The 26,757-nt window shown below is 32.3% G+C and overlaps 1 protein-coding gene across 5 annotated transcripts in view; it reads left to right on the plus strand.

Moving 5' to 3' along the window:
• The window catches only part of TFEC (transcription factor EC), a 194,656-nt gene extending 173,016 nt beyond the window's left edge, over positions 1-21,640 (plus strand). For all 5 annotated transcript variants that reach the window (XM_074379177.1, XM_010343944.3, XM_074379178.1 and 2 more), the window contains 5 exons: positions 5,028-5,142; positions 7,173-7,229; positions 11,468-11,543; positions 17,219-17,366; positions 18,370-21,640. In XM_074379177.1, coding sequence (XP_074235278.1) covers positions 5,028-5,142; positions 7,173-7,229; positions 11,468-11,543; positions 17,219-17,366; positions 18,370-18,750 — 777 coding nt within the window. In that variant the 3' untranslated portion in view covers positions 18,751-21,640. The remainder of the gene's footprint in view (positions 1-5,027; positions 5,143-7,172; positions 7,230-11,467; positions 11,544-17,218; positions 17,367-18,369) is intronic.
• Positions 21,641-26,757: the final 5,117 nt, after the last annotated feature.

The following is a 26,757-nucleotide window of genomic DNA, read 5'->3' on the forward strand; positions in this document are numbered from 1 at the left end:
TTTTTCTTGCCTAATTATTCTCAGCAAAACTTGCAATACTATGCTGACTAGAAATAGTGAAAATAGGCATCCTTATCTTGCTCCTACTCTTTGGGGAGAAACTTACTGCCTTTTAAATCTAACATATACTGTAGTTACTCTCTTCTTTCATTTGAAATGTTATTCATTTAATCAATTTTGCCAGAAGCATGTCCATCTTGTTAATTTTTTTTCAAACAAAAACAACTTTTGCTTTGTGAATCTATTACTGTATTGTTGTTTTGTTCTGTATTGATTTATGGTCCTATTTTATTATATTATCTGTTCTAGTTTTTTTTTGTTTATTTGGTTATTTTTTCCTATTTTATAAAGAATAATGCTTAATTTATATAATTCAAAACAATATATTTATCATTTATCATTTAAGGCTATGAATTTTCTTTAAAACATTGTTTTTGCCATATCCCAGATGTTTCTTTATATGTGTTTTATCTTTGTTTTATTTTAAAACTCCAGTATGATTTCATCTTAAACTTTGAGGTTTTTAACAATTTTCTAAAATTTCCAAATATTTTAGCAATCAGAGACTCTATGAAATGTGTTGAGGGTTTCTTTTGACTAAGCACCTCATCAGTTTTTGTATATGTTCCATATGTACTTGAGAGAAATATATCATACTGTATTTCTTCATGTAAAACTATATACATGTGTATTGGGCTGAGCTTTTACATTTATTGTTCAAATCTTCCATAGAATTACTGATTAATTTTGTATGCTTGACTTTTCAAAAATGAGGAGATATGTGTTAAAGTCTTCCACTGTGATGGTGTATTTATTCATTTCCCCTTGTAGTTCTAAATATTTTGTTTCACATGTTTGGAGGTTACTTTATGAGGAGTACACATGCTTGTAATTGTTATACCTCTTAGAAATAGTGACTCATTTTCACTAATAATGTTTTAAGCATGAAAGCCCTTTATCTGATATTAATATAACTACATCATTTTCCCTGTGGATATTATTTGCTGGATGTATCTTTTTTCATTCTTTAACTTTTAATCTTTAGGTGTCCTCTTACTATGTGGATATGTCTCTTGTAAGATACTTATGTCTAGTTCCTGTTTTCTTACTTCATCTGTTGAACCTTTACCTAGGGAGTTTGACCTATTTACATCAATTATTATTATTGACATATTTTCACTTGCTCTTCTTATCTTAATTCATTTTTGTGTCTCATTTTTAATGTGTTTCTCCTTAATACATTCTTACCACTTTCACATCCTATGGCTTCCCTGCTATATCAACCCAATTCTGCTGATATTATCTAGATTGAGTTACATGGTTATGTGTTTCACCTAATCTTCAATCTTGAATCCACCCCCATTATTTATTACAGAATCACTTTACCAAGATATTTGGTCAATTTTATTTTATATTTTTGAGTTTATTTCTAAAATATCTCTACTTATTTAAGCACTTTACCCAGTGTTAGTCTTTGTGGGATAAACTTTCTTAAGCACGGTATGCCTAAGAATATTCTTTATCATGGCCTCATGTGTGAATGACATTTGAGCTAGATATAAAGCTCTGTTTTAATTTTTCTTTCAGTGTTTTAAAATACATATTTGTTTTATTTTTCTGTTTACTTTTGCTATTGGAAAGTTTTACATTCATTGGAATTTTGTTCTTTGTACATAATCTTTAGGCTTTTAGATTTTTTTCTCTTTATTATTGTATACTATTTCATTTTAGTATAATATATCTGAATGTAGGTTTTTCTATCATTCTTGTTAGCCATTCTATAAACACTTTGATTTTTAAATGAAAAGAAAATGATGATAACATAAGGTAAAATAAAATAAAGCACTGTGGTCTATTAATTGTTATTAATTATTAAAATGTGTCTCAATTATGTAAAAAAAATTCTTTCTTTCGATTTTATTTTTCTCTCTTTTTGAAACTTCTATTATCTGTGATTAGGTTGATTCTAATAATTCCTTTATATTGTTGAGGTGTTCTTTCAAATGTTCTATTTTTTGGTCCTTTTCTTTATCCTCTTGGGAGATTACTGCAAAATTTCAGTTTTATATTTTACCAATTCTTTTATTTCTTTTTTATTGTTTTCATTATGTTGTTTTTTAAATTCTACAGGTTTTTTTTTTCCTGAGCATTCTATTTCTCATATCTCTCATATCTCCTTGGTCTCTTTAGTCATATGCTTACTTGTTATTATTTTATATTAAAAATTATTACAAATACATTTGATGTTATTTATAATGTTGCTTGTTGCCTTACTTTTGAAATAGTCATTTTCCTCAATTGTTTTGATATTTTGACCTGCTGGTTCATTTTCTTCCGGAAATATTAGTTACTGTAGATAGCTGTATATATGTGGAAAGGTTAGATTCTGTCTGTTTCAGTCCCTATGACCTCAGTAGTGGAGATGTGAATAAAATCTGAGGTGAAGAGCCTCTGATACCAGGAAACTACTGTCAATCACTCCTCAACTCAAAGCAGTTTCTCAGATCAGGAGTCCACTTTTTCTATCAGACAGAAGTATTGCCTTGTAGAGAAGTAGGCTGTGCTCTCTCAGGCCTTCTCTCTCACTTTGTTGACTGGATTTTATTTTGTTTATTTTATGTCTTTTAAGGTTGCAAATTTTTTGTTAATAGTATGTTTGCCTTTTGAACACATTGAAGATTTTGCCTTACTGAGAAAGCAACCTTTTAAAAATATCATAATGAATATTTCTTCATAAAATAGGTATTCATTTGCCTACTGATGTACAACATAAAGTTAAAACTTAGACCTTATTAGCTAAGTAACCTATATTGTTGACAAAGGTTGATATAAGTTTTCTTTGGTAGCTTTTTTAGAGGTGAATGCAATCTGTACATTTTCACTAACATTGTACTCTTACATCTTTTAATGGGGAAAATGCACTTCAGGTTACCTGAAGTGTATTACATACTTTGAAACTGAACTCAATTGCTTAATGATATTCAAAAAGTAATTAGCCATTTACATGAAACAGGGCAGTACCTACAGCATAAAATTAAATAGGATATTAATTATTGTGCTTTAGGGCATAAATTAGACAATAAACAAGATCAGGAGAATATGTAATATGGCTATGGTTAAGCAGGATTAGATTCATTATCAGATTTTCAACCCCATTTCTAAGGAATAATGCACTGGGTGCTGTCTGACCAGGTAATATGGAGGCAAGGAAATGGTATAGTTAGAAAACTCTTACTTTATTGTTGCAGTAGATCTGTAATATGGCTCCTTTTCTTCCTTAACATTTCTGCAACTTGTCGCTTCTACATTGAAATCTATCTGAATTCAAGCTCCTCAGAGGAAAAGTGCCCTTTTCCTAGTCCCGTCTCCCTCACTCCCTTTTTGTTCAATGTGTCCATTATGCTTCTCAAAGGCACAGTGGAAATGTACAATTCAGGCTGATGACGCCTCAGCTCGTAACCATCAGGCCTTTCAAAAATGACCTTGGAAAATTTACACTTTAAAAAGTATGACTAGGTGAGTCACATCTTAGAAAAGCATCTGCTTTTTGGATTTCTTCCAAAGAATAATTGTATTTATTTGATACTAACACATTGTCTGCCTAATTTGGTCAAATTTATCCTTATTTTGCAGAAGAGAAAATTGAGGAGGAATAGCTGACCTCAATAGCTGACTGTAGCTCCTTTCCAAGAACAATAAAGCAAAAATCTCTTAAAAAATGAATTTATATAAAATAAATGTGAAGAGTCCTAATAAAGTTAATAATGAAAAAATTTGAAAATATACATCTGAGTGTGACACAAGTCTAAAATGCCCTTTTAGATATGCATTGACATGATTTCAAATGTATTTTCAAAATTTTTTCCCTCGGGTATATACAATATTTATTGTATATACTGTAATAGATTATCATCTCAGAAACTAATTTTAGTCATAATATGTTCTTTCTTCACATTTTTTTCCAGTCTAATTTTATAAATTCTCTCAGATTGAAATGGAATTTTGCAAAAGTGGATTGTGAAGTTAGATTCTTCATGAAAAACTTGTTAGAGCATTGTTTGATTGTATGTTTTGTTTCTAGTCCTTGAGGAAAGAAAAAAACTTGCTTCTTACTCAGCTCTTGGTTTATTGCACAGAAATAGAATAAAGATACTTACAATGAAAATAGCTTAAAATTTCAAATCCTACATTGTAAATGCAGCTTGTTCTGAAGTAATGAGTATTAACATGAAATATGAATATTATTTAAGTTTAATTTTCTTGGGAAGTCAAATCGATAAGCACACTTTGAATAATGAATTGGTGCAATTTTGGAATTGTATATGAAGCATCTTAGCATTTCTGAAAAATTATTCCCAAGAAGCAGTTCAGGAATTTCAGTGTTGCTATAATTGGATGTACCCTAAATTCACTAGAGGCAAAAGCAGTTTAGACTACTTTTGGTTACCAGCTGGGATATTTATAATAATCTAGAACATTAAATGTACAATGGGACAAGATATGCCTTCTAGGAAGGAAAGAGAGTCTCATTTAATTCATAGTGCAAAACACCTCTTGACTGTGAGTTGCTGGTAGCACTGATGGTATTAAGAAGGCTCCCAAAATGTTCAACCATTATACCTAATTTGTGGGATGTGATGAACTTTCCAGCTTTGCAAAGATGTGTATTGATTTTTGTCCAAAATGATATTTTTAATTGTATCTATTTGTAACCATGTCATGTGCTGGATCAAACTTACCTAACTTTGTAAATATTAATAGGAAGTTTTCCTCCATACATGAACTGATTTCTGTTTTTGCTTAAACATGTATAACTTTTTTTCAGCACACCTTATCTGCAAGCATTTTATAATGTATTTTTAAAAAGTTAATGTATACTCATGTCTTGTTTAAAAGTAAAATGCCTTAAATTGCAAATTATTATTAACAAAATGCCACATTTCAAGTGAAAAATGTAAAATATACAACTAAATATATCAATTTACTCAAAAGGTTTTATTAATCTTTTCTTCCTTTTTCCTCTCAAGTTATCTGGAAGTATTTTGGATGTGTATAGTGGTGAACAAGGAATTTCAGCAATTAACATGGGGCTTACAAGTGCTTCCTGTCCAAGTAGTCTACCAATGAAAAGAGAAATTACAGGTAATGTTGCTTTTATAGTTTTACCCTTTTTATTTTTATTAATGACATAAGGTATAAGTGGCATATACTACGCTAACTAGAATTTTTAAAATATATCAAAACAGTTACAAAAAAGGAGACAGAGTAAATTCATCATTTCTTTTTATGATAGCTAAGGAGCAAGTTAATATAACTTACAGTTTGACTGAACTGATTAATTATTTTAGAAATTGAGCAAATATGCACATGCATTTTGTATAAATATATGCACATGTATATATACACACAGATATACATACATAATAAAAGTTTCATTTAACAATAGTTCCTTTTTCATTAAATAAATGCCATTTATTAACATAGTTACAAAGTAATATGATAAATTGGAGAAATTAGTCTATTCTTTGTATGAAGAATTTGAAAAAAACAGATATTGAAATTTTTTTCCTTTTTAGCTTGTTTTATGGATTTAATGATAGACTCACATTTAATTTTCTTAGTTGAAAATAAACTCTCAATTTTCAATAGTTTATTTCAAAATTGTTACAATTTAAATTAAAGAAGCATAGTCAAATTCTTCCAAAATATAGACAAAGAAATCAGCCTGGGGTCAGAGGAGCTACTTTCCCAAAAGTGTAACAGCTGATTACAAGCAGAACTGGATTAACATAAGAATTTCCAGACTTACAAGTCCAATGTTAGTCCCTCCAAAAGAAAAAAGTAAATAAATTCACTTGAGAGTTCTATAATAAACCTTTGGTTTGGAGCTTAAACACCAATCTTTAGTAATTTTACCTAGTTAATGGTAAAATTTTAAAAAAATACAACATGACCACTCTTAAAGCATAATTAATAATTTAAAAAATCTATGCATTCTAATTATTCAGGCTAAAATTAATGAATATAGTTTTACACAAATACATTAAATAAAATACATTTTTTTTTAACTTTTTAAGCTATGACTCTAACAATATTCTATTATTTTCGTTGCATAACAACAAATTACCTTTGAAATTGACCAACTTAAAGTAATAAACATTTATAATCTCATTCAATCTCTGAGCATCAATAATGCAGGAGTGGCCTAGTGAAGTTGTTCTGACCAGACTCTCTTATGAGGCTGTTGTCAAGATGTCAGCCAGAAGTACAGACACCTGAGACTTGACTGGGGCTGGAGGATGTGCACCCAAGGTATTTCACTCAAGGTCTTGTAGGATAGTGCTGCCTGTTGGAAAGTGGTCTTTGTTCCTGACTGCTTGGACTTCTTCATAGGGTTGCTTGAGTGTCCTCATGACATGAGAACTAGAGATCAAAGAGACACTGACGTGAAAGTTAAAACTTTCTTCTGTTATCTAGCCTTGGACACTAGTCATTTCCACAGCAAAGCAGTGACATCACAGGTCAGCCTTATTTATTTAATGTGGGAGGGAACTACAAAGCATGAATACTAAGAAGCAAGAATCATTGTAGGCCATCCTGGAGGCTGACGGTCATATAAACACAACCACATCATACACAGAGGAAAGTGCCATTTAGTGCAAGATAGTGTGGAATTGTTTCATGCGGATATTTGAGAAATATAGTGAGTTCCAACTCTCAGGATGTAGAAATAAATTACAAATAAAATATTTAGGTTGGAATAATTTCTTTCGGAATCTCAAAATTCTAAAAATAATAATTGAATACTGTACTATTTTCTGCATAGCATATTTATTTTGGTTATCACAATGATTATAAGGTAGGTGTTGTATGATAGTCATTTTACAGATGAAGAGCCTGAAACACGGAGAAGTTTGGTAATAGATCACATGACTATTAAACGGAAGGCCAGAATGTAAATTTAGTTTCTGTTATCCCGGAGCCTAAAAGGTTTGCCATTGCCTTTTACTGAAGAGTACTGTGTTCCAAATTTCTGAATATCTGCATCAAAAATATTATTGTATCATTTGGGGGCAAGTAATATTGTATTTTCACCTAGTAGTTCTGAATTACATTGCCTTGAGGGGTTTTAAGACAGAATTAAGCATTGTTCATATTTTTCTTTTGATCAGAAACTGACACTAGAGCTTTAACAAAAGAGAGACAGAAAAAGGACAACCACAACCTCAGTGAGTATATATATTTGTCCATATAAAATTAATGCAAAAGGAAATGCATGGAGGGTAAAGTGTTGGGTATTTTATTTATTTATTTTTTTTATTTTTTATTTTTTTTATTTTTTATTTTTATTTTTTGAGACGGAGTTTCGCCCTTGTTACCCAGACTGGAGTGCAATGGCGCGATCTCGGCTCACCACAACCTCTGCCTCCTGGGCTCAGGCAATTCTCCTGCCTCAGCCTCCTGAGTAGCTGGGATTACAGGCACGCGCCACCACGCCCAGCTAATTTTTTGCACTTTTAGTAGAGACGGGGGTTTCACCATGTTGACCAGGATGGTCTCGATCTCTCGACCTCGTGATCCACCCGCCTCAGCCTCCCAAAGTGCTGGGATTACAGGCTTGAGCCACTGCGCCCGGCAAGTGTTGGGTATTTTATTATCACTCCATAAGTATTTTGATGTCAGATGACCAAAATTAATTGCACATACAACTTGATTTATTTTGGGAAATATTAACAAGATGAACTCTCAGAAAAGCTGTCTATTTGCACAAAATGAAACATCTTGAACTCCCTCCTTGATCATTCACTCCCAAGGAGGTTGCCTGTGACTGAGATGAGTGCATTTGTTTATATTTTCCACACCAATTGTTTATATTCACCACACCAATTCTGTGGTGACTCATTGACTCAAAGGTTTAAAGAACTAAAAGTGACTTTTGAAAATGTACAACATTTAAATAGCAGGAAACTTACTCTAGGTTCTCGTTTTCCTGTGTCAATTTGTTCCTCCCTTCTTAAAGATATGTTATCTGAAAGACATTGCTATGTTGTGCGGAATTCCACCTCTGGAACAAACAGGACTCTCCTGTCTTTCAAAGAGTCAATTAGACTCCGATAACAGGTCATATGAGATGGAGAAATCGGGCAAAAAAAAGCAGATTGGCAGGGAGGCTGAGCTTTAGGGTGTTTGGTCAGGACTTAAGTTTCAAGTGAGCTTGACTAATTAAGTGTAAAGCCCTTTTTTTTTTTTTTCTGGAAGCAAAATCAAAAACTGAGAAAAGAGTAGAATGAAACAAAAATAAATAGAAATTGCAAATTCCTAAAACTAATGAATAATTTCCTGATATGGCAGTAGCTGAAATTGATTCTACACCTACCTGTGAAACCTGCATCTGTTCATAAAGCACCTGCCTGTGTCACAGTGGTGTTTGCTGAGCGTGTGGCTGTGAGGCAAGAGCTGGCATGTGGTCCTAACAGTCCTCAGAAAAATGACTTGATTCCCAATGACCTTAGTGTTGGAGCAGATAACTGGTCCAGATTATGAGCGGGAGAGCTAATGGTTGATAGAAGGGATTAGTAAATTGAGGAACTATAGCCTTCTCTCCTAATTAACCTCTTAATGATTACTGACCTTAATCCTACCTTCTCTCTACTGTGTCTGGAGCTTAAACAAGTCATTTAATGTGGAGTAACATAGGTGTCCTGTATGTCCATTATCAAAGTGTTTCTTAATCTAGATATACCTGCTATGTCATCTTGCTTTTGGAGGAAACAAACACTAAAAAAAAAAAAAAAAAAAAAAAAAACTATAAGTTTTAAAGTTTTAAATAGAATGAATCTAGAAAAAACCCTTAAAACTTGTGATGATCAGAGCAAAAGTACAAAGGACGTCCCATTTACCAGATGTCTACATAAAATTATGTTCCATTCTTCATAAAGACTGGGAGTAAATTTAGAATTTTCAACTCATAGGAGTTTGGTGTGAAAATGTCAAGGCGGGCCAACACCAGATCTCAGCTTGTAGCCCATCCCTCTTCTTTCTCCACCCTCTATTCCAGGCATCCCCAAACTACGGCCCACGGGCCACATGTGGCCCCCTGAGGCCATTTATCCGGCCCCTCGCCGCACTTCAGGAAGGGGCACCTCTTTCACTGGTGGTCAGTGAAAGGAGCACAGTATCTGGCGGCCCTCCAGCGGTCTGAGGGACAGTGAACTGGCCTCCTGTGTAAAAAGTTTGGGGACGCCTGCTCTATTCCATTCTGTGCAACAAGTGGCCTCAAACTTGACTGTGAACACCCTATTCTGTACATTTAAGCTCCATACACAGCCCTGCAATCAACAGCCCTTTGGTCAGAACCGAGGCCTCGAGTCGGCACACTGATGTCATGTTCTTTCCTCAGGAGGACTGACCTAAGGAAGTGGCCTGTACAGGCTCTGGAAGTGAGCTCAGGGAATTAGGGAGGAAATTGCTTATGCAGATAACCCAGAGTATAATTTAGAAGGGTTCCCTTGGCCCTGTGGCTGTCTTGCTGAGTGGAGCGAGGCCTGGCCAGAGAAGGCAAGAGTGCTTCTTCTAAATATTGATCAGAGTAGGAGCCTCTCTTGCTGGATCTAAGGACAGGATTGAGTAAATATGTCAAAAACTTTGTGAAGAGTGAAACCACACCTGGCATGAAGTAGTTTAGTAATTTCTTAAAACTTGACTCCTTTACAAATAATGAGTACTAGGTATGAACAACATTGGAGAACCAGATTTCTCATTATAATTAGCCATTTAAAAATTCATAGACTACTATCTAAGAAGAGTAGAGAAGAAGGATCTGACATTCTACATAAGATAGATTTAAATAAAATATCTTAAAGAAACATTGTAGGACAAAAACAGTCCCTTATTTTGAGATAGAACTGTGAACTTCTTTCATGGTTGTTCTTCATCTTTAAAAGTCTGGTTTGTAAGAGTTAATGTGTGTGCACATAAAATTAGGAATAGATTCTTATTATTTTATATATGCATATGTATATATGTATTACATATATGTTATACATATATGTGTATATAACATATGCATATATAAAATATCTGTGTATATATGTTTCTATCAGTTTTACCTTTATTTTCTAGTCAGTGTTTTTGGTGGGGTCATTTAGCTGTTTTTTGAATCATGTTCACAGGGGAAATAGGATTGGTAAAGAGGGAAAATAAACTCTTACTAGAATCAATTATATTCTCATATTAGAGGAATCACAATGTATTATTCCTGAAGGTCAAATTTATTCATGTAATTTGCTTTGTGGAGTAAGTTCATCAAGACAGTTGATAGTCTTAGGTGACTTTCCTTTCTTCCAATAGCAGTTCATAATTATCAAGTTTGAACTGTTTAAGTATTTTCCAACATTTAAAAAATATATGTTCCTTCTTCTTCATAGCCTTTTCTACCTTTACTTCCCTTAAAGCTTTAAGTATATCTGTTGGAAAAGATACCATATTTATGTTATGGTTCTTGATATTAGGAATATAGAGTAGAAGAGTAATACAGGAAATTTGACAGATACATGTCATATGTCGAACATTTACTATGTGCAGTAAATTGCCATAAGCAATGAATGTGTGGAAATACAGAAAGAGAAAGCAGTTTCTGAATAAGAGTCTATAGCAGTAGTTCTCAAAGCGTTGGCCCCACAAAAACAGCATCAGCATCACCATGAAACTTGTTAGAAATGCAAATTCTTGCCTACTCTTGTCCTCCTACTTCCAGGACACACTAAAATTAGAATTTCTAAGTGTATGGTGCAAATCTATTTTGACAATCCTTCCAGGTGTGTCTGAAGAGTACCAAAGTATGAAAAACACTTACTCATATATTACTGGAAACGAAAAGAGAAAAATGAATTTACAGTCTAATCCATATACATTTATTTACCACCTCCTATATGTCGAGCCCTCTGGTGATAGAAAAAGAAGTAAGATAGGTCCCTGCCCTCGAGGAGATCATAGAGTCTAATTGGATACGCATATCCACTGTGTGCTAAACATTCTGTTAGGCTTTCAGGACAGTGTATGAGAAGAATAAATCCTGCTGCATGACCTCAAAAGATTACAATCCTTATGGATTGACAAATTGCCAATGTATGAAATAATCAAACAGAGTAAACATATACATATGAATATATATATACACATACATTTCAGTATGAGTATTATAGTATTTAAAAAAAATTTTAAATGTTGTTTTGTGACAATGTTTTAAAACACTGTGAATCATATATTTATGATTGTAATATTGAAATTTTTACTTTTAGAATAACATATATTGAAATTTTATTTGATTGTTGAGAAGTATTATCTTTTGACTAAATGGAAAGTTTTTTTGCCCGTTGTTTTTAAAAGATTATTAAGAAAGTTTACAGCTGACCAAAAGTGAACTATGCATTAATGAGAATAATCAATAATATTTCTTCTTTAATAGTTGAAAGAAGAAGAAGGTATAATATTAATTACCGAATCAAGGAGCTTGGCACTCTTATTCCAAAGTCTAATGATCCGTGAGTTCAACAATCATTTCTATAATAATGTTATAATTTAAAGACCCCAAAAAATGAATGGGAGGTGAGAGGGGAGGAGAAAACCAATGATAGGAAACTAAGCAGCTTGTGGCAAAGATAAGGCAATTGCTGGGCTCATTTTGAACTGTCTATTCTAGGCTGATTCTTATCAAGGGTCAGGGTTGTTACTAAGAGTTGTCCTTTTGAACTACAGGAAGTAAATAAGTTGTTTCTCCTGAGTTCATAGTGAGTCTTTCTGTATGGTGACAATATTGTCAAATTTAGTGGTAATATCAAATGTTATTTATGATACTGACTGGTATATTTAATTTTTATAAGTATAATAATTCTTCCAATTTAATATTTGCATGCAGGTGGAACTAAGATTGTTAGATTTTTCAAGGTCCCCAAATTCTGGACACATACAAGTAACAAATGGAACTATAAAGGCATATTGATTGATGCTGACCAGGCTTTGTGCTGTATGCACAAAACGTCCATCAAACAAATTGCTTACTCTTGTAAATACTGAGAAATAAAGTGTTAATTAAAAATGTTGAATGGTTCTTTAAAAAGGTGAACACCTATAATCCCAGCACTTTGGGAGGCCGAGGTGGGCAGATCACTTGAGGTCAGGAGTTCAAGACCAGACCAGCCTACATGCTGAAATACCATCTCTACTAAAAATACAAAAATTAGCCAGACATGGCAGTGCCTGCCTGTAACCCCAGCTACTCAGGAGGCTGAGGCAGGACAATCACTTGAGGTTATGGTAAGCCCAGATTGTGCCACTGTACTTCAGCCTGGGCAACAGAGCAAGACTCCATCTTAAAAAAAAAAAAAACGAAAGAAAAGAAAAATCATGGACTCTGCAGCATTAATATAATGATTTGAAAATATTTCATTAAAATTGAGAATTTTCTTCTTCAAATACTGGATATTATTCATTATCCAGAAATGGTCATATTTGATAAAGTGATACTTGTAGGCCAGGTGCATTGTCTCTTGCCTGTAATCCCAGTATTTTTGGAGGACCAAACAGGAAGATTGTTGGGGCCCAGGAGTTCAAGATCAGCCTGGGTGCAATCCCATGAAATAAAGAAAGAAAGGAGGAAAGAAAGAAAGAAAGAGAGGGAGAGAGAAGGAAGGAAGGAGGGAGGGAGGGGGGAAGGAAGGAAGGAAGGAAGATGGGCATGGTAGAAAGCACTTATACTCCAAGCTATTCAGGAGGCTGAGACACAAGGATCACTTGAATCCAGGATTTCAAGGCTGAAGTGAGCCATAATCACACTACTACATTCCAGCCTGGTTGATAGAGCAAGACCTTATACCAGAAAAAAAAAAAAAAAAAAAAAAAAAGTGATGTTTGTGAGATTTTAAAGTATTTTTTTCTCTAAATCAAAATTTGTTAATTTTCTTGGACAATTCAACAACTTGTTAGATAAGTGAATGTAATATTTGTTCTTATGTACATATTAGATTGTGAAGGCATATAGGGTCTGAGGGGATCAGGCCTAATTTAGACTCTACCTCAAACTCTTCAAATTTTTTAAACTCTCAAAACATGTGACTCTGTTAGCTAAAGAAAATACTTGTCTTCCTATATGCCTGTGTTTTTCATAAAAATAAAATCAAATAAGGTGTAGAGAAATAGTTTCCAAGTTATAAAGTTTTATGAGAAATTATTACTCTACATTTCAATAAAAACTTGATCTAAAGACTCTATTCTAGTTCTCATTCATTTTCTAGAACATGGGTTGGTAAATATTTTTTGTATATGGCCAGATAGTAAATATTTCAAGCTTTGCAGGCCATACATACAGTCTTTGTCACAATTATTTAACTCTGCCTTTTTAGCACAAGAGCAGACACAGACAACATGTGAATGAACGAGCTTTACCTCATCCAGTGAAATTTATTCACAAAAATAAGCTATTGGCTACAGTTTGTCTACCCTTGGTCTAGAATATGAAAATTCAATTTATGATAGATTCATATCTAAAAGAGACCAAAACTGGGAAAAATGCATTGCAAGCATTGTTTTTCTCTTCCTTATGAATCTCAGAAAAGGTGTTACTATTTGTTTTAATTCTATTATGTTGTTTGTAGATTTATTTTGGGTCTAATGGAAAACACATTAATTAGATGTTGAATATGTCTATATCTTTCTGTATATCACAGGTAGAGAAGACACTTCACTAAAAGATTTGGCATTCCAAAAATCTCAGTACTAATTCTCTTTAAATATATTTTATTCCTTGGCTTGCTGTGGACTCATCTGTTACTCCAGTGTCCCTCTTTAAGGTTCAGCAATAAGGGTCCCATGGTTGAATCCAGAGTGTGTCCTCTTAAAATGGGTTTTGCCTGAGAACCACAATCTGGCTCCATGGACTAAGGAGTATCCATCTACATGACAAAATTATTTTGGATCCATTTGTCAAATTTTCAGATGTTATTATGGATAATCTAAAAGTCACCGAAAACAAGAATGCTGAGGAAAGGGTAGGGTACCATAGAGGAGGCAAGTTTACTTTGAAGGTGAAAAAATGAAAGAAGAAATGACATTATTATATTATGGTAATTATGAAATTAACAAACAGTGGATCTGGAAAAAAAAAAAGAGACCATACAAAATTTTAGTTTCAGTTTAGCAAATTTTAGAATAACTTGCCCAATAGGTGACTACAACCATTAAAATGACGAAGGACAGTTTTTAAAAATGAAAACAGTACCTTGGACTATACAATTACCTAGTATGAGATAGTTCAAATTATGTTCCATACCTGTTAATGGGTCATGGACTCACTCAAATGAGACAAATGCAATGTTTTGAACAAAAAAAGAATAGTATTGAAAATATGAGAGTATTACATGTAAAGAAAATAGGAAAACCCTGTGAAATGTTCATTGCAGTTTTGTATACTGAGGGTGGCAAGCCACTATATAAAACATATTTCTTATGACAGATGCATTCGAAAAGTGGGAAAGCCACAGGTTGACAGGAAGAGTACTGAACTGAGTGAGGAAATCTGGGGCTTATCCCCTAAACACCATATACTCTTGGACAAAGCAGAAATTGTGGCATGGTTGACCTTTGAGGAACTTTCCAGCTCCTGATTGGAATACATTTTGGAGTTGCCTTAGGAAATCAAAGCTAATACCTGAAGACACTTTGAATTCTATGACATTTTCATTTTTATGAATCAAAACATTCAAAAGTTTCTATTTCTTTGCAGGTCAAAATGGTAAGGTCAGAGGAAAAGAATGTAGAGAACAGCTGTAATTGGGAGGTATAGGTTGAGAAAATTATGTGAAAAAAACACTACCAGGCAATGACAATCTCTTGACCAGTGATAAAAAAGCACAACCCAAACAAAAATAACAATAAAAGACAAAGAGTAAAGAGCTTCTTTAACATGTGGTAGTTGTTTAGTTTAGCTTTCTTGGAAACACTTTTGTCCATATGTGTTTTTGCGAGCTAGGTTTACAAAAATTACATGAGTAGAAATTTCAAAATGTTATTAGATCATTAATTACTCTTGTTTTTGCACTCAAAAAAATTTCTAAATAGTTTGAAGTTTTTTTTACTTTATCTTCCTCCCACACAACCAAATTCCTCCTGCTTTTGTGTAAGAATGGTAGTTGGCGTAGAATATGAGACTTGACAAAATTTTCTAAGTCAGGAATCACAAAATGTTGATGCAAGCGAAAACATAAATAAATAAAAGATCTGTCATAGTATTTTTTCTTTCTTTTAAAATCTTTCTTTTTAATTTTTAATGTGTGTAAGTGGATATACAATCCTAAAATAACAACAGATTGTACATTTTCTATAGTTTTGCCTAGCAGCAATCCTTACTGAAATTTATATATTTGTATTATCTGCTCTGACTGTAAATGCATTCAGGCTTTTAATTCACCAAAGATTAAGATCTTAAAAAATTGTTTTGCAGAAAATGAAAGGCCAGCATCCACTACTAACATTCATTCTTTAGCCATGCCTTTACTGGTGTGTCTGTGTTTAAACAGTAACACCCCATATAGTATTTGCAATCCTGCTTTGTTGAAATTGTTTTGAGAGAGAAGCAAAAGTCTCCTTAGTAAATATGAAAAATAAAAAAAAAATTGGGAAAGAATTTCATATATTAAAATGGCTTTAAAATAGAGAAACTTTTAAAAATGTATTGTAAGTGACGTCAGGTACAAATTGAAGGGAGGTTTGTTCTATGTTCTCTACTACCACTTTGAAGGTTTATTTTTGATGATAGTACTTTGAAATTCAGAGTTGGCCAGGGTTATCTTTTTTTATCCATTTCCCTGTCCTCAAGTTTTCCTCCCCATGAGAAAAGATGGCACAAAAAAGGGGTTCATGAGGCTTTTGCTACTACAAGTTTAGTTCAGAGTCCATTATACTTTTCAGTTACAGGTACTTGGTTTAACAACAAAGATAGCCTGCCTTTCCCCACCTTTCCCACCACCACCAACCCACCCATTCCCCTCACCCTGTGAATCGAATGAGACCAACAGCCACTATAACCTTAAAGAAATGACAAAGCATTTTCAAATTTGTGATGTTGGTTGACAACGTTTTGGTGCATTTCAGCAGACCAGGTTCCAGCAGGCATTTTCACCTGCTGGTAGAAAAATGTGTCTTCTTTTAGTATTTTACTGCTGATGGCATTGTCACATAACCAAAAATATACTGTAGAAAAATGTCATATTTCCCTACTTGTGTACTTTATGCTATATTAAAAACAACTCATGACTCTAAATTAAAAATGCATCAAGGTTTTCCAACAACTCTGATTAACATTTAGCCATTAGTTTGGACTCATTCTCCAAACATATTATCAGTTCTCATACAGTATTACATTCATTAGTGTATATTTTCAGATATCAAAATCAGTAGCCTCTTCCACAATTTCATATCATTAATTTCTCCTGTCTTAAAGGTAAGTTTTAATAAAATGATTTCTTCTATGCTATAGCCTAAAAAGTTATCCAGTAATGTTTAATTATATTTACGTATCTTCGATGTATTTAAAAACAGCTATTCATATCAAGCTTTTAAAAAGTTTTGATGATGTTTGTACATAAAAATTGACTAAATGGTTTTAGAAAGTTTGCTGTGTTATGTAAAGTGATGTTGCCAGAGACTGATTTGTTTCACAATTGCTCAGGATCACCATTCGGGAGGGAATTTATTTTTTTTTTCTTAGAAACATAAAAGCAACCTTATTAGAAAGTAGGTTAAAAGATTGCTACATTTGAAATGATCTTAAAAAATTTAGGCTTAAGTTCTCAGCAATGTACATTTCCTAGTTCATTAATGCAGAAATACTGCACATAGATTTTAATCTTGGAGTTAATAATAAAAGCAATTTTCACTAAAAATATAAAAACTGTAATGGTAGAATCATGATATTGCATTTAGCTCTTCCACAAAAAGTCACTTTATTACTTTCTTTTGACACTTATTTTCATTCAGGGATTAATTTTACTATATAAGGGCTTCTTAACTATTCTATTAAAATTTCTATTCAGAAGCAATAATATCTAAGAGTGAATAATAGTCATGTAAATCATTATTTCATATTAATGTAGAAGATTTTGTAAGTTCTTATGAATTCTGCTGACATGCACAATTGTGAAAAGGTTATCTCTCCGTTCTACAGTGATATGCGCTGGAACAAAGGAACCATTCTAAAAGCATCAGTGGAGTACATCAAGTGGTTACAAAAAGAACAACAGAGAGCCCGAGAATTAGAACACAGACAGAAGAAATTAGAACAGGCTAACAGGCGGCTTCTACTTCGGATTCAGGTTTCTATAAGAATGTTGCCATGAGCCACATACCTTACATATGACTCATCCGTTTTCTTCATTGGTCTCATTTATTTTTTCTCTTATTAACAATTATTTTTCCTGTTGAAGGATAATTTTACCGCTTTTTAGAAGTTCGTGAATTGGGTTGTTTCAATTAGGTTTTGACTAGAAATCCAGTATCCAGATGGTTGAAAATGTATTGTGTATATATGTATATATGCACACATATGTGTATATGTGTATATATATATGTATTGTGTATATGTGTGTATATATACATATATACACAATACATTTGTGTATATGTGTGTATATAAACATATATATGACAACAAATTACAAAATGCATAAAATAGAACTCATTTCATAAATGCACATCTTATTATCTCAATCAAATAATAATACTAAGTGGAACATTTGTTTCTCTAGCTTATAATGACCATTAAATTCTCCCTTCCCTCTTTCATTTCTTTACTAACATTGCTAAGGATTTCATTGCCTCAAGGCATGTTGTGTCAGTTTATATTAAGTCACTGCTTATATGTTCATATAATCCAAAATATCAAAACATGGGCTTTTATAACTCTCAAGGTTTTTTTAAATGTGAGTATGCTTAGAGGCAGGTAAAGCATTTACTCTGTTTCCATGAAAATGTTCTGCATTTTTGGTGAGAAATTAATCAGGAAGAATAAATGGATGATTTCTGCTGTCTTTAAATGGCTGTATTGTAGTCTGAGCCACTGTGGAATTATCATGTGTCATAAATTCTCTGGTAGAACAATGAGACTAAAATTTTTTTTTAAATCTGAGTAATTTTCTCAGAGTTATTTTTAGGCATTAGAAATGTATCAATTTCATTTTTGCAAAGATTATCATAATTTGTATTGTATTACTCTTCATTTTAAATGCTTGTTAATATTTTGCTTCTAGTCTGGCTTATTCTCTAGTATTAAGTCCAATTTCAAATACATTATTTAATGATTCTCATTTGAAATTACAGGAACTAGAAATTCAGGCTCGTACTCATGGTCTGCCAACCCTGGCTTCACTTGGCACAGTTGATTTAGGTGCTCATGTCACCAAACAGCAGAGCCATCCTGAGCAGAATTCAGTAGACTATTGCCAACAACTGACTATATCTCAGGGACCAAGCCCTGAGCTCTGTGATCAAGCTATAGCCTTTTCTGATCCTTTGTCATACTTCACAGATTTATCATTTAGTGCTGCATTGAAAGAGGAACAAAGATTGGATGGCATGCTATTGGACGACACAATCTCTCCATTTGGAACAGATCCTCTGCTATCTGCCACTTCCCCTGCAGTTTCCAAAGAGAGCAGTAGGAGAAGTAGCTTAAGCTCAGATGATGGTGATGAATTGTAAGAAATAAACAGACTCAATTCATCAACTGGAAAGCAATTCTACGCTGGTGCTATGCAATCATGCTCTGTGTTTCATATGTTGCTTTGGCTTGTTTGTTTGTATTTTTTTTCCAAAAGGAATGTGTCGTTCATGAAAAAATGATAGAAGCAACAGAAGAATTCACAGGAAGAAAAATCATGGTGTTAATGAATTATTGAGGGCGAAAAAGAGGTGTTTTCTTCTTTGACTACAGAGTCCAAATACACTTAAATTTTGTTTTCTTGGAAAGAGGTACAGCATAAGAAGCAGCTCTTTACTGATGTTTTAAAAGCAGCAACTTGGTGGTGTGCTACTAGAACTAATGACTGCAAAGTGTAAAACGACCGAAATACACAAATCTTCTCTTAGTTATTCACTTCCATCTTCTCTTCAACTCTTACATCAGACTTCAAGAATCAAAATCAACATATCAGGTGGTCATTACCTTTGTCCATTGTCTAGTGGACATGTCTAAAGTTCAAGCTTTGTAGAAGAAATAATTATATAATAGATTATCTTTCACTTGTGGTTGAAAAGCAAATCTACAGTAAACGTGAGAATTTTCTGCAATAAAATAGATAACTTATAAAAACATTGGTTATTAAAATTAGATTCTAATTTCTTTAGTTGGTTCAGTTACAGTAATTCTAAAAGCATCTATGCATATTTATGTCTCCAGGCTCTGTCGGGAAAAGAAACACATTGAATATTTTCCTCAGGAGTATGGACCAGAATTGTATCCCTTCACACAAACATACATCCATACGTATACACATAATTCAGGTAGTATATAGTCTTCTATTTTCTTCATTCTTCCAATTGCATTAAAATCACATTCTAAATTTTCTTTTCTTCATTAAGAAAATATATCAGATCACCAATTTCAGTCAATAAAATACAAAAAGTCCCCTACACGGACAATTTTCAGGTGTTTAAAACTTTTCATCATGTCCAATATGGGATAGAAATCAATTAGTTGTTGATTCTGTTTTGTTCCAGATGGATAAAATATTGAAAATTGAATTGCCAATTGACAAAACAATGAGTAAAACAAGAACTATTTCTTATTGTTTTCAGTTCTCAGAGGAGCATAAGGTTCTGTTTCTTTTTCTTTTTTTTTTTTTTTTTTTTTTTTTCTATTTCTAGTAGCACTTAGAGAGGCCTATGATCTTTGGTTACACTGTTAGCATTTATTATAAGCACTTATATCTGTGATGCCTCACTCAGATTTTTATCTCTTGTGCTTGTTTTAGGTTAGGAAATTAAGTTACCAAGCATGTTGCTCTGTGCTGGACCTCCATGAGTGATCATCTGATCAATGAGTATTTATGGAGGCATACTCAGAACTGCAGTGGGTCCTGAGAAAATGCAGAAGGGATGAACAAGATATGGTGTTACTCCTAAAGTAGTTAACCAGAATGCATGAAAAACAAAAGATAGAAGACATAGAATAAAAAAATCTAAGCATAAGTTGTAAATACAGAAGGTCAAAGAAAATGAAAATGAATGACAAAGTTTGTGAGAACAGCAGAATTTGACTTCTCTTTAAAGGCATTAATTGAGTGAATGCGAGAGCAAATAAAGGAATAATATCAACCAAATTATGAAAGTGAGAATAATTGGGGGAGTGTCTTTATGGGACATTCTCTAGAAATATCTGGATACCCCAGAAGATGCCTGTTGGGGAGTTCTGAAACACAAGATTGACAACAGGTTGTGAAGGCCCTTAAAAATTAGGGTGAAATAATATAGTATTAATATAATAGAAACACTTTTTTTTAGTAGGAGGGAGGACCCTAAAAATTAAAATATATATTAGGTAACTTGAGTGAGATATAATCTTTCATGAAGGTTAAGCTTTGGGATGAATTTTGAAATGATCTTTTAGTTATTTCTCACATGGAAAATATATCACTATAAGAGTTGAGACCCTAAAGCTCATAAAAGTAGAGAAATAGTAAATTCTTATGGTCTAATAATTATCTCAGGCTTAGCTTACTTGCTCAGATTTAGAAAAGTTAAAATAATTTGTATTGTTTGGCATGGAAAAATAATTACTAATTTCCGGGTACAGCCATTAAAGCCTGATAGATAAATTCATCTGAAATATGTCATGTAAAACAGCTATTAGATATATCTTCTCAATAATTTTCAAGAATACGTTACATACTTTTAATTTTACAAGAAAATTCCACTTTATTATCTGTGTTGATAATTTGATTTAACATTAAAAATTATAGAGAAGGAATATATTTGGAATTCATGGACAACGTATCATTTATAAGATAGAGACTGCTCCTGTTTTCATTTTATCTATTATTCTCATTTCTTTATGAACAGACTTTCACTGATGATGTCATTACTCAGTCACTATTTTTCATTCTGTTAAAGTACAACAACGGGGCCCTGAAACCTATCCCTCACAATCTTGGCTGATATAAGGACTTGGCACAGGACGATAGAGCCTAAACACAACAGATCTGGAGAGGGAACTAATGTCTGCTGCTACATTCAGATTACAAGATGTCAGGGAACTGTAAAATGGGTAATGAATTTTTAAAGAGAGTAAAGAGTTATGCTGTGTCTCAGTCAACTGAAATAGATTAAAAATTAATTAAATGGTAGTTCTTAACTTTTTAAGGCAGATTCCCTTAAGAATCTAGTGAGTTATAGACCCTCTCCCTAGAAAAGTATAGAACTGTTTAAAAGGACAAAAATTTGCATGCATTCAGAGATCTTAGGATCTCCTGAATGTTTTCTTGGACCCCAAGTGAAAAGTTCCTGAATCAGGTCTGTTAGGTGTGCAGTTAATGTCATGTATAATGATGGGGGACCCCTACTTATCTAACTATAGTCATCCCATTCCTAATAATCATAAGGTTGCATAGGGAAGTAAAAGTGTAGCAAAAATTAGATGATTAACTAAAAAGTTGTTCGTTTACATATTCATTTTTCAAACATGACTTGCCCTCTCAACAAACTATGCCTCATCTTTATTATATAGTTATGGGTCAGTTTTCCTATAATTACTGAATGATATAAACATCTGACCATAACATTTTGAAATGATGCAAATAAATTTCAGAACAAAAATAATGTGAATTTAAAAGTAAATTATTTGAGTATATAAGAATCAAGATAGTTCCTTAGAAAAATTATGACTGTCTAGAGTATGTTTTGCAGAAATGAGATTTTTCATAATAGTAAAAGAGGCATATTGTTAATCAAACAATGCTGTCACAAAAAGTATCAACTGTAATGGCACTATTAATACACAATTATCGATTTGTTCATTCAATTAATATACAATTATTCCTTTTCATTTAAAGAATTCATAATTGCAATTATTAAAAAAACTTCCTTTAAAGTAAGATAAAATAATAGTATTGCTTTTCATTGTTTTTCAAAATAATGTCCCATCCAATCATTTTCTGTATTATTAAATGTTGGCTGCTTTTTCATAGATTCACATTAAATAGCCTTTTCCAACTTCCCATTATCTTAGAATAATAATGACCTCCTGTGAGTAGATACAGCTCTTTACAACTTTTTTTCTTTTAGTGCCTTTTCTTCCTGAACTTTTCCTATATCAAATGGAGACTATAAGTACAGATAATATTTTCTCAGTTTATAGGCATATCAGTGACCATGGCTTTCTTTGTATAGGTTTTAAAAAAGTTCTAAATAATAAATAGCCAGATGAGCTGGGGACATTGAGAAATAGCCTTCCTCTTCCTTTTTCAACTCATTTTTCCCCACCTACATGACTGTAAATCAAATATTTAATAGTTCTTACTTAAAAAAAATAGATACAAAGAATGTCCTGATTTGGTATGCTCATTTACCATAATGTCAAGAGAAAAGTTAGATTTCATAACTTTAAAAAGAATATATTTTTATTTTATTTTGAAAGACTGCATCATACAGGAATTTTCTTATACTTCAAGGGATCATGAAAATACCTTTTTCCTGTTTGGATGTTGTGGAATTTAAACATTTAAATAAATAAATGGCATAACTGAGTGTTCCACGGTTTTTTTGTTTTGTTTTGTTTTGTTTTGTTTTACAATGTCTTTGACCCTATACAAACATTTTAGGTATTTTCTGACCATCTGATATGTAAGATGTGGAAGAAAATTGGAATCAATTAATTATTTCACTGTGTTATCAGTGCAAGATCAACCATCTGGGTTTCTTAAAAACACCTGAAGGACTGGATTTTGTTTCAGTGTTGAGAATGGCATAGTCACTATGTGCTATATGGAATTACATCATTTGAGCCTCCAGTGCCCCATATGTGGATAAGTATGTCAGTTCGACTTAATGTATGTATATACAGAGATTTCATTACATTTACCTAATAAATACTAAATACACTTCAAGTATTGCTGATCCCATATTTTATATGACCCTCCTATAGTCATGGTGCAGTGATGTTCCAATATTTTATTATTTGTATGAATTTTAATTTGCAAACAAGGAAACAATTCAAAATCAGAAAAACATAGCTTTTCTTAAAATTTTCTGTGCTACATTTTCCCTCTGAGGTCCATAGAGAATTTGAGTGTATAGCAGATTATGAGAAAACAGCTATTTTGATTAAAAAATATATCCCTCAGGATTCAACCAACTTAATGATGAAATAGTATTATTTACTGCTTTATACATAAAAGGAAACTTTTTATCTGCTTGTAAAGGGATTTTTATGTGTATTTCTGCATAATCAGATGATTTCTATTGTGTTTTCTACTGATGAAATTCTCTGTAAAATGTATTTTCCTTACGTTATCCAAAAGGCATAACAGTAAAGACTTTTGTGTCTGTAATACTACTTCTTTTATCCCTGCACTACTGTTTTATTTCAAAAATTCCATATTTTCAACTTTATTTTTTCCACAGAAATAAATTTTGGTTTTGTGTTAAAGCTGGTAGTTTATGTAACAAACAAAATATACAAAAGAAAGAAGAAACTGATTTTGCTGAATTATGTATAATTAGGAAGTTACATGTTGTTCTTTAAATATGATACTGAATTTTAAAAGCCAACTAAATTTAAGAATCTTATTTAACAGCATAGCAGTTGCTTATGGCATACAAGGCTAAAATTAATTCAGCTATTTAATCTTAATAATTATAATGTAGTTAAAAATCTTTGACTTTAATAGTGTTTTACATATATGAATAGCTGAAGTAATATTCCTATAATTTTAATCTAACATTGGTTAGATCAAGACAACATTGTTAATATAATAAGACTGTAGAATTTGTAATTATTGGTATTTTTCATTTTTAATAACTGTGTCTTATTTTCTAAGAAAATAGAGAACCTTGGTATACTTTAATACATAAGTGAATCTTGTAAAAATACCTTAAAATGTACCAATATTTTCTTTGCATATATTAAATGAAAGACTATAATTATAAAGTTTTTTACGGTTTTTGTTCTGCCTTTGTATATAGACTGCACTGGAAAACAGATAATGTGGGTTAATCATTTGAAGGGTTATTTAAAACCAGTCATCACAACTGACAACTGCTCACTACATGGTCCATGCTGAAAACAATGATTCAAAATTTCCCTATTAATGAAAATAATTGTTACATTCTTTAATATTGTCTCCTGCTATCTGCTTCACCCTGCTGTTATGGCTTTGATTTAAATATTTATCAGAATGTTGCAAAATTGCTAACAGGCATAATGGTAGCAGTGAAATCACTAAGAAACTCTGCAAAACCTTTTAATATACTAGACGCTCCCCAGACAATCCAGGATAAATAGAATATTGTATTTTAATATGTAAAACATTTTAAAGCTGCTAATTGATATTGACTAGACCTATCCTTTGATAATGAAATTAATAAGGATTTCAGTTGTGTTAAGACTTTCCAGTATTTAATACCATGTTTATGGATTTTTTCCCTCCATACTTCATTTTAAAATGCTAAAACAGGACTGCTCAGAGTTAACCATAAAGAGTGATATTCTATGTTCAAATATAGGTTCTTTGCCTTTTAAAAAAAGTAATATTGTATACATATTTTTCTTAAAGTATTATCAATGGCCAAAATACTGATCATTATAATAATCTTTGTATGGAACGAATAATCAACCTAATACAGGTAAAAAGTCAGAATGAATTTTTTTAAAACAGTATATAGGCTGAAAATACGGATGACTGAATGGATTTGACACTTGATTATTTATTGTATGTGTATGTATATCTGTGGTGTGTTTGAGCATACATATGTATGTGTGTCCATGTGGGAGCTTATTTTAAAAGTTTTATAATTCTTTAATATTAGAAAAAGTCTGCATATAAGAATATGTTCTTCTTTGTTATTCTTTTTGTTGTTGTTGTTCCTAGCAAATCCTTAAGCTAAAGAGAATATGCTATTCTTTATTGGAACATATATCTAGAAAACATTGAAGATATCTCCAAATCTTTCCTATTAGAAATACACACACACAACACACACACACACACACACACACACACACACACACACACAACCCCCGCATATATCATACCCCTTACCCTGAGTTGAGTTAAAGGTAGAAAAGATTAAGAAAATTGTAATAGGTTTTAATATTTTTGGTAAAATAATATTTGCAGCTGTAAAACATTAAGATCTAATACAAGCATTGATTTTACTGACCACCAAAAGGAAGATTAAAACCCCCTAAAAAGTTGTTATGGTCACCTGCAGAGTTCTAGCTATGTGGTAGTGAAGTGGTAAAATATAATAAGGCTTATTGGTTAAGTAATGGATACCTATCAGGTTAAATATGTTTCAGTTTCATTAACTGGCAACCATAAGACAAGAGTATTACATTTGAGATAGTGATAATTTTGATAGGCTCGACCACATTGTGGTTAAGTATATGATTCATGTAACAAGAAAAAGGTGCCTGCAGGCTATTGTTCCTAGCATGGATTAAAATTTACATATTGCTTCTCCTTATGTCAAAACATCTGGTGCTTGCAAATGCTAACATTTTGTTAAAAAGTTTCACAAGCCAGGAAAAGTGGATTGGAAACAGTGCGTGTGAGTCATTCAAGCATTATAATAGAATAAAAGCTATGTTCAGAAAAAAATTACTGAAAAACAATACTATAGTCAAGATTATAATTTGTTTGCTTACACAAGTGAAGAGTGATGTGCATATGTGTAGAGAAAAAGTATTGCTTGACTTTTATGGTTATCTTTTAAAAAATAGCGATTTCATATAATTATATGGAACAAGTAGTCCTCTAAGTTCTTCAAGACTTTGCAATCACTTTTAATGTTAGAAGCAGAAGGTAGTAGTGTAAACCCATTCTCATATTCCTGAGGACAGGAAATAGGATATATATCTGAGTCATTATTTATTCTAGCATTAAATTTCTGTTTATTCATTGGTAAATATAAAAAGTAGATTTGAGATGTAGACTTACTACCTTTTCTACCCAAGTCCCCAAATCAATAAAGAAAGTGTCTGGCAACTCCCATACTCAGCTGGCCTTCTGTTCTTTAATCTAACTAGGCTACTCAACATTTTCCTACTTTTAAGGGTTTTCCTCACCAGCCCAGTCGACAGTTAACATCACCATCATCTTTTCTGGCATCTCAATTCTATCTTTGCGTTGCTGTTTATCTTCGCATTGTTAATGCATACATTACCTTTCTAACTAGATGGATGGGCACAGCAAGCAAAACATATACCTTAGCTTTTTTATATTCTGTATCACCTAACATGCTTAGCATACTATTTTCTTAATAAATAGTTAAGTGATGGGTAATTTTAGGTAGGGGTAGTATGCAAGTGTCAAATTCTTCAATCAGATAATGAAACGGTGCTCACTCAAAGTTATGATCACTGATTGAAATGTTTACCTTTCAGTCTTTCTTCACAATTATCTCTATTATAGTGATATATGAATTTTTGTCTTCTTTTGGCTTGTAACTTTGAGAAATAAAAATAACACTAAATTTTGCAAAAAAAAAAAA

The sequence above is a fragment of the Saimiri boliviensis genome, chromosome 10 (assembly GCF_048565385.1).
Source record: "Saimiri boliviensis isolate mSaiBol1 chromosome 10, mSaiBol1.pri, whole genome shotgun sequence".
NCBI lineage: Eukaryota > Metazoa > Chordata > Mammalia > Primates > Cebidae > Saimiri > Saimiri boliviensis.